The sequence below is a fragment of the Misgurnus anguillicaudatus genome, chromosome 25 (assembly GCF_027580225.2).
Source record: "Misgurnus anguillicaudatus chromosome 25, ASM2758022v2, whole genome shotgun sequence".
Classification (NCBI taxonomy): Eukaryota; Metazoa; Chordata; class Actinopteri; order Cypriniformes; family Cobitidae; genus Misgurnus; species Misgurnus anguillicaudatus.
Window position 1 is genome coordinate 32,464,448 of NC_073361.2, and position 9,725 is coordinate 32,474,172.

The following is a 9,725-nucleotide window of genomic DNA, read 5'->3' on the forward strand; positions in this document are numbered from 1 at the left end:
TCCATTTTCCTAAAAAAAAAATCCAGATTATTTACTCACCACCATGTCATCCAAAATGTTGATGTCTTTCTTTGTTTAGTCCAGAAGAAATTATGTTTTTTTAAAGGAAAACATTGCAGGATTTTTCTCATTTTAATGGACTTTAATAGAGCCCAACATTTAATACTTAACTCAACACTTAACAGTTTTTTTCAACGGAGTTTCAAAGGACTCTAAATGATCCCAAACGAGGAATAAGCGTCTTATCTAGCGAAACGATTGTCATTTTTGACAATAAAAAAATAACAAATATACACTTTTAAACCACAACTTCTCGTGACCTCACGCTATACGTCATGACGTCAAGAGGTCACAGAGGACAAACGCGAAACTCCGCCCCAGTGTTTACAAGTGTGTTGAAAGAGGACCGTTCTTTTAAGAAAATGGAATATTCCTTTAATTGAACAGCAGTTTTCTGTAACTATTTGTGTATTTTCTGTTTTATATATTTTCCATTATCCAGATCTTGCAGCATTGTAATGTTTTTGTTGTTGTTAATTGAACTCAACAGTAGTTTTCTCTAATACACTGTCTTTGTATATTTTCTTATTGTACTTTATATTAATTTCCTAGTAGGACTGCATGATTTTGACAAAAATCTTGATGTTCTAATTGAATTATTACTGTCAATATTGTAATAGATTTTACTTTGAAGAATTCAAAAGATTTATAACTATGTGTGACGATGCCATATTCTTTCTATTAACATCCAAAATGAAATAATTATTTTTTGAATTATTTGTTATTAACATTATATTATGTTGATAATGAAAGGGAAAATCATTTTCAAATAATGTTATTTTTTGTTTGCCAAAAAACCCTGCGTATGTGTCCACCCTCGCAACCCGACAAAAAAGTTCAGGCTCACAATTTATTTTTCCTTAACCCCTGAAAATGATGTTAACATCATGCTACATCATGCTAAATTTGTGTTAAATAATGCTAGCTACATACTAAAACATTCTAACAACCAGCATGACTACTAAACTAGACTTCCACCAAACAGCAATCCTGTCAAACTATAAACTGTTTTAAATGTTCAGACCAGGCTTTCTCAGGCTAACATCTAGTTTTACTTGTTTTTGAAAACATATTTTTTCTGTTTTAATCTTTACTGTAGCATAAAATCTGAAAGAGACCCTGACCTGAAAACAGTCATGGCAGACTCACAGCAAATCTCACATGGGTAAGATACAAACATCATCATATACTGTCATTTTCAGCATAACTGGTGCCACCCCACCCTGTATATCAAATTGCTCCACTAACACAGTTTGACAAAACACGCACTGCAAATACTCACAAACATCCAAATACAGAAACACATCACAATAATGTGGCAATTCATAACTGTTGTAAAAGGTTTTTAATTTGTATACAATCTCTTTCATATATTTTTCCATGATCTGCTTTTGCACTAGGGATGGTTAGGTTTAGGGGTGGGGGTTCATTATTGCTTTTTTCTAATAATTATTAATTTTGTATGATGACATCAGGCAAGAATGATGTGCATATTGGTTGAATAAGTTTTATACTGAATACAGTCCTGTGCTTGACCAACATGCAATTAAAAACGCTTAGGTTACTCACGTAACCCCGGTTCCGGGAACGGAAATAACGGGAACGAAGCATTGCGGCAGTTAGCTGACGCTATGGGGGAAACTCCTGTTTACTCCGCGATTGAAGCCTATTGGTTAACATCTATACAAAGTACAGACCAATGACGTTTGAGCCCGCGCACGGGAAGCACACGTCCTTATATAAGCGCGGGTCAAGCGTCAAGAGCTCGTTATTATTCGACTGAAGCGTGCAGCCGAATAACACTCGCTGCGTAGACGTTTGTAGCACGGCAAGAGACGCAATGCTCCGTTCCCGTTATTTCAGGGAACCGGGGTTACGTGAGTAACCTAAGCGTTCACTTTCAATGCGGTTCACTTCGCATTGCGTCAGTTAGCTGACGCTATGGGGGAACGTAATCCCATCACGCCGTGCATACACAACGTACTGAAGTGCCTTACCGGAGAGACACTGCGTGTGGCCCTATACCCGGCATATTCACAGCTTTAAAGCAAAGTGTAAGCACCATATAAAATGTTGACACGCATATGGTGGGGTTTAAACGCACCGGGAGCACATAACACAGCACAAGACGGCGAGATACCGAGCGCGCCGCGGTTGTGCGAGATAAGTAAATTCAGAGTCACGTTGGTGAGCTCGCTGAGCGCACCGTGGTGTACACATAAAACGCATGAGCGTGCATAATTGAGCCTAGAGAACCTGCGCTCGTAGGGCAGGGACGTCTAAGGTGTACAATCTGACAAACGTAGATGGCGAAGACCAGCCGACCGCGTAGCAGATATCAAATATAGATACCCCTGTAGACCAAGTCCATGATGAAGCCAAACTCGCCCAGAGTGGGCTCTAACATATAGGACATAGCTCATAGAAGGGCGTGAGCCAGTGCGATGGTTTCAACGATCCATCTAAATAACCACTGTTAGCAACAGGCATACGTAGTGAGTGATCTGCAAAGCTCACGAACGGCCGATCTGACTACAATATGCGGCAGAACAGTGCGTAGCGTGTGATTAAACAGATACCACAATAGTGTGAACCCAGGTGAGCCCTCGGGCGCATCGGGGATGCATATACAGTATAGGGCTGAACGATACATCGAATTTTCATCGTCATCGCGATATGAACTCACGCGATGAACACATCGCAACAGACAGCCTTGACGCGATTAATGAAGGGAAAACGGTAAGCGCATGTAATACACGTTTGACCTATCACGTTTAGTCCTGAAGACATGCCCTGCGTCCCAAACCGCATACTTCCATACTCTATAGTAGGTGAAAAGCACTTCTTCTCGTACTCTTTGCATACTATATAGTATGGAAGTAGGCAGTTTGGGGCGCACGGATGGTTTGCGCGTTCATGCAGGGGAACCCCGAAGTCAGCTACGCTCAGTTTGATTTGTGAGGTGTCAGTTGCGACGCTGTGCCTGTTAGCAAAAATGATGGCGAGGAAGGAGAGAAGAGTGAGGAAATGTGTTGTCAGACGAAGACCTTGTGGTGAAAAGCACTTCAGCTATATCATGGAATTATTTTGGATTTAGGAGAGATGACGCCGCAAACACAGGTACTGTGGAAGCGGTGATTCACTATTGCGTCTATTGCGCGTTCAAGTTCATTATTTCAAATTGTAGGCGCGCAGTATGTGCTCTCTGGAAGCGCCGCGGTCGCGACTCGCACGCTTTTCAACGCTTTCCAGGCTTTTCAAAAACAATTTTAACTTTTCAGAATGACACAAGCGCAGCGTGCAGGTCATGTGACAATAACCTACGTGTCTAGCGTTTTCCACGCGTTTTTAGGCGCGACATGTGAATGGCCCCTAAAACATGAAAAAATATAAAATATTTATCGCAACTCACATCGTCATCGCAACATTAAACAATGTCATCGCACATCGCAACTTTTCCTCACATCGTGCAGCCCTAATACAGTAGGTAATATTATAGTGCACAGGTCGGTGAGCTTCCAAGCGCGCCGTAAATGTGCACTGACCATAAATTGCACGGGCACAGGCGAACACTTGAGTACATCGTGAATGCATATAGATGAATCAGAGTGTTATAATGCACAGGCCGGCAAGATTCTCGAGCGCGCCGTCCTGTGTTCTGATAATAAATTGTGCGCACACGGGTGAACCCTTCAGTGCACCGTGAATGCGTATAGACAAATCAGTGCCGTGAATGTGTACAGATATGATTGGTGGGTACCCAGCGCACCGTGAACGTACGCAGATGAACAACAATGTATGTGTCACAAGGATAACCCAGCCGTGTATACAGGTGAGCTTCTCCAAGCGCATCTTCAGTGTATACCGAAATCTTATAGCGTGCATATGTGAGCTTCTCTAAGCGCACGGTGGACGCGTATAATTAAAAACCATATCGTGCATACAGGTGAGCTTACGGGCGCACCTTTAATGCAACAAACCCCAGTAGTGAGCTGTAAAATTGACAACGTGGACGGCGGGGACCAGCCGGCCGTGTCCCAAATGTCAAATGAGAAACCTCTAAGACCATGCCCGAGGTAGAGCTAATCCATATATGGAGTAGATCAACCACGAGTGAGCATCATTGTCACGGGAAGTGATAACTTCAACGATCCATCAATAACCTGTATTGACAGGTGCGCTAGTGAGTGATCTGTGACGCAGATGAACAGCTGATCGTCTGATGCATGTCAGACGTATCTGTCATTCAGGACCTTGGACAGTTCCAAAGTGCTGTGCCTCGGGCACCGTCCGCATCTGAGAAATGACAGGTTTATGAATAAAGTGAATGGCCAGCCGTAAAAGCGTGGTTCGCTGTTATCGCCGCCGTCCGCATCTGAGAGATGACAAGTTTGTGAATTTAAATGAATGGTCGGTCGTAACAGCGTGGTTCACTGTTATCACCGCACATAGATATAGTGTAGGGGGAGAGAGCCGCCGTGCAAGAGCCTCTGTAGTGAGGAGAAAAGCGTTCCACACCATAATTCGTGGGGTTTTAGACTTTTCTCTTGTCACCGGACAGAAATAGATCAGACTTGCATAAGGACGCCTCGCCAGAGGGGTCATGGTAGCTCGTGTCAACGTGTCATAAGGCACGTAGGTCGTGTCTCACGGATGCAATCCCTGTACGCCCGTCGTAACGGGTTAATATGTCTGCACCTTGGTGGTTTTAAGCACGAGATGCGTATGCAATGAGTTTATAAAGGAGATGACTCATCAGCTTGTACAGGGGGCGAGATCTCAATCTGCCTCGGTGAATAATGAAAACCACCATAGTTCGCTCTACCGCGTTATTACAATGACACGGTCGAGAGTGCTGCAGTGCTAAAATCATCCCCTTAAATGGACCGTATGTACAGTACAAGATGATTGATATGAGACAAACGTGCGTTTCACGCGGTGAAGGCTGATTGCTGTCGCAAGGCGTGTTTAATTCCACAGCAGATGCTGGGCGAGCTCGTAACGATAGCACTTCATGCAGCCGTGTGTAACCTAAAGCATAAGCTTCCCGGACTTCAGCTCGGGGCGGGACCTTGCTTAGTCAAACTGAAGTGGTCTTATGAACAGAATGCCACGATATTCAGCTTTCTTGGGCTCGTTAGAGGGGTACGTGAGCCCGTCTTAAACAAGATGCCGTGCGTCTGACTGTGGGCGCGCGTTGAGCTCGCTTTCCGAGCATCATAAACTAAACTTATTGTGGCGGGTAGCAAGCTCACTTGAGGTTGATATTACCCTTAATATCTCCGAGTATTGGAGCGGAGCGGAGGTGTGAGCGTCTTCGGATCCGCTGATATAAATCAGCTATATGGCCGAAAAACATCATAAAACGCTTGGCTGTAAGCCTTTGAGTGGCCGTCCGGAGAGGGCGTGATTCAAACGCTTGGAGCCATGAAAAGTCTGAGGCTGCCGTATCTCTAGGAAGAGAAAATAACAGCCGTAAGACCGTGCTCATTTGCGCCGTCAGTATCGTAGCGGAGAAACTGAGGTGGGCTGCGAGCGAATTTGGCAGAAAGGTGTTAGAGACACCGTACAGCCGTGGGGTGTCAATACACAGTATAGTAAGCACGGAAATTGCTCTTAGAGGAATTCAGTACCGTTCGCCACTATAGTGAGGTCGCATAACCGACAGTATTACACAGTATGTTTGGACAAACAGCACACAGAAACATTCAGGGCAGTCCAGCCGAGGCGTGACTAACCCCTCCTCTCCCAGACAGTTCGTTCTCTGTCGACGCAGCTGTGCTGCGAAAGACCAGAGCTCGGCCGTTCAGGTGCACGAGAATTTCGGTGGCATAGTCACGGAATTTTTTGCTCATTTTTCCGTGGCATTCTCACAGATTGGTTACTCAACTGTTTTGTCCTATTTTCTTACCATTGTCGCTTCGTTTTAGGGTTAGATTTACATAAAATGACATCCCTACCAAAACCCAACTCTAACCCCAACACCAGGCGACAATTGATTAAAGTTTAGAAAATATAAAAGAATACATCAGAAAAAATAGTATAAACCAATAGTTAAAGTGACATACTAACGCAAACACCAAATCTAACTCTAAATGGTTTGAAAATAGGAAAAAGCAGTTGAATAACCAATCCGTGAGAATGCCACGGAAAAGAAAGCCCGTGGCAGGGCCACGGAAATATGCGGAGATCCGTGAGAATGCCACGGAAAAATGAGCAAAAAATTCCGTGACTATCCCACGGAACTTTGTGAGATCATGTTGGCACGAGCCTCAGTAGTGACGGTGACCAGAACGGCTCACGGAGCAGAGCAGTATGTCTAGGTGGTTTAATGTCAGACTGGACCCATCACAGAGAGGAAGTCTGCCGTGAGGCCCGCGGTTTTGCCGTTTATTAAAAGGGCAGAAAACCGGGTATATAAGAATGTACCAATATTCATCGCACTGATATAGGACGGGACTGAATAAAGGGATGTATTCGGGCCTCAGTATATTATAAACAAATTCGTTCTGCCTCTGATTCCGTCTAAACCAGAGAAAAATGACCAGGCAGACAATTAGTGAGCTCTCCCGAAGTGAGACAGACTCAGACTGGTTAAGCTCTTATTATAAGTGTTTTTAGCGCTCCAATAGAGGCATGTCCGCCTTATCGAGCAGACGAATGAGATTGCGCCGCTCCAGGAGGGCAGGGGCATGAAGCTCTGTATAGACGAATAGTGAGCCCTACCGGAGTGAGACAGACTCAGGCCGGTTAAGCTCTTATAATGAGTGTTCTTGGTGCTCCAATAGCGGCATGTCCGCCCTATCGGGCAGATGAATGAGATTGTGCCGCTCCAGGAGGGGAGGGGCATGAAGCTCTGTAATCGCTGAACACTAGACAGCTGCATTTAGAGGCAGCGAGCCGTAAGACCGCGTGCTAACTCTAAGAAGCTGTTAAGAGACCTCACCACTGTGGGGAAAAGGAGCGAGGGACTGTGCTATGACAGGGAACAGGGGCAGACCCGACCGTGTTTGCTTGTCGTATGCATCTATCTTAGTTCTACGGTTCCCTCGCTTGTTCATCTCAACAAGAGAGGAACGGCAGAGGGGAGCAGCAACACAGATAGAATAGCCATGCGTCGTATGAACGGTATCACCCGATGCACTCGGGGGATTCATATGAATGTGCCAGAGATCTCGCCACTGAATGTGAGAGGAGCGAGGGTCTCTGAATGTAAAGCATGAACGGTTGCGTGTGACAGAACACAGGGGGGGGGTTAGCCCGTGTGTACTTGTCTATGCATCCATCTAGTCTCATGGCTCGCCGTGTGTTCATCCCGGCGAGAGAGGAACAGCAGGGGGAGCACGAAACATGGATAGGACAACCGATGCATATAAGGGCGGTCCCGGCGTGGGAGGTGCCAGACCGGTGACGCGCTCGGGAAATTCATAGCAGAGAGGCAGAGAGCCGCTGTGCTGGATGCTATTACAACAGCGCCTGCTCTTTTAGCTTATAGCTTTATATTAAAAATATTGATCTTACCGGGCGGCCGCAGGGGAGACCTCGTCAGGCATGTGTCCGCTGCACAGGGCTCGTACCACGGCAAGCAAAGGCTATCTTCGGTTCTCAGCCGGAAAGCGGCAGGGGAGACGCTAGACCTGGATTCTGCTATCTTCGGTTCTCAGCCGGAAAACGGCAGGGGAAGACGCTAGGCCTGGACTCCGCTGCAGGGCTTTTGTCGACGGCGAGGTAAGGCTTCTTCTTCTTCAGAGCAGCGAGAGGTTCGCGCTGAAGGAGAAAATTAATGAGCTCTTGACGCTTGACCCTCGCTTATATAAGGACGTGTTCTTCCCGCACGCGGGTTCAAACGTCATTGGTCTGTACTTTGTACAGACGTTAACCAATAGGCTTTAATCGCGGAGTAAACAGGAGTTTCCCCCCATAGCGTCAGCTAACTGATGCAATGCGAAGTGAACCGTATTGAAAGGGAACAAAATATTAACATTGTTTTTTATTTTTATATATATTTTTATATTGGTATACAAAAACTGAGACCTCAAGCACAAATGGTGCAACCCCCACTCTGTATATCAAATTGCTCCACCAACACAAACTAGACCTGTGTGTTATTACTAGTGCTAACTAGTGCTTTATTTAAATTATTGTATGTTTCTGTTTAAACTCCACAGAGAAAAGGCAAAACAATTTTGTAAAATGGATGAACTGATCAGGAAAAGCAATTTAATGGAAGATGGAAATCCTGCTCGATATCGTCTAAAATCAACAACAGATAATCTGAATCAATCTAAGTCATATAGAAAAATTACTTTTGGTGAAAGAGACACAAAGAAACCTCATAAAATCATACTGATGGTGGGAGAAACAGGCAGTGGAAAAACAACTCTCATCAATACTATGATCAACTACATCTGTGGTGTTCAGAGAGAAGACAAAGTTTGGTTTGAGATCACAGACGATCAGAGCGACAGATCATCAGTTCACAGTCAGACCTCTGATGTCATTATCTATGGTGTTTATTTACAAGAAACTTCAGTTGATTTAACAATCATTGATACACCAGGATATGGAGACACTCGTGGAGCTGAGCGTGATAGAGAGATTGCAGAAAGTTTACTGTGTTTATGTACAACTGAAGGTGTGATGAATCAAATCAATGCAGTGTGTTTTGTGATGAAGGCAGATCAAAATCGACTCACTGACAGACAGCAATACATATTTGATGCTGTTCAGTCTTTATTTGGTAAAGATATTGCTGAAAACATTGTGTTACTCTTCACACACTCAAAAGGGTATCCACCTAAAAATGCCCTGACAGCTGTCAAAGAAGCTAAAGTCAAGTGTGCTGTAGATGAGAAGAAGAATCAGCCGATCTATTTTCTGTTTGACAACTGTCAGGGAGAAACATTTGATGAAGAAGAACAAACAATCCAGGATCAATCATGGGATCTTAGTTATAAAGGAATGACAGAGTTTTTCAAGTTTCTTGACATGACACAACCAAAAACTTTGGAAGAAAAGAAGTCAGTAAGTGTATGTTTTGTAAGTTTTCTTTTCATATCTTTCTCAAGCCTGATTTGGACCTAAAATACATAATGTTTCTAGTCTTTTCCTAACATAACATCTTGTTTTAGTTTCCATCTTTGGTGAAACTCTGCAAACTGTGGATTCAAATGTTTCATCCTCACCTCAACACCCAGATTTAATGTGGATATTTTAAACTAAGAAACCCTGGAATCTACATTACAAAAATAGGGGGTTATTTTTAACCCAACGTTGGGTTAAATTAACCCAAAATGTTTATATTTGACCCAACGCTGGGTTGAAAATAACCCCTTTATTTTTTGGGGTGTAGTCTAATCTCTAAATCTATACAATACATTTCATTTATTGTCAAATTGAGAATTAAAGGTGCAGTGTGTAAATATTAGTGGCATCTAGTGGTGATGTTGCAAATTGCAACCAACAGCTCAGTCCATGACTCACCCCTTACTTTTGAAACGCATAGAAAAGCTACAGCAGCCGCCACCAGAAAAATTTAATCGTCTGAGACAACTTAGTAAAAAAAGTTTGTCCGTTAAGGGCTTCTGTAGAAACATGGCGGCACAAAATGGCGACTTCCATGTAAGGGGACCCTCGGTGTATGTAGATTAAAACGTCTCATTCTA

General features: G+C 44.0%; 1 protein-coding gene across 1 annotated transcript; it reads left to right on the plus strand.

Moving 5' to 3' along the window:
• Positions 1 to 8,253: 8,253 nt before the first annotated feature.
• Positions 8,254 to 9,263, plus strand: LOC141362091 (uncharacterized). The gene is made up of 2 exons (XM_073863888.1): positions 8,254 to 9,084; positions 9,192 to 9,263. Exons 1-2 carry the CDS (start codon positions 8,254 to 8,256, stop codon positions 9,261 to 9,263), a joined length of 903 nt encoding a protein of 300 aa, XP_073719989.1.
• The last annotated feature ends 462 nt before the right edge of the window (positions 9,264 to 9,725 follow it).

Coding starts and splice junctions, on each gene's coding strand:
- LOC141362091 (XM_073863888.1), top strand. CDS start 8,254: ATGGATGAACTGATCAGGAAAAGCAATTTAATGGAAGATGGAAATCCT. Junction 9,085..9,191: donor CTTTGGAAGAAAAGAAGTCA/GTAAGTGTATGT, acceptor ATCTTGTTTTAG/TTTCCATCTTTGGTGAAACT.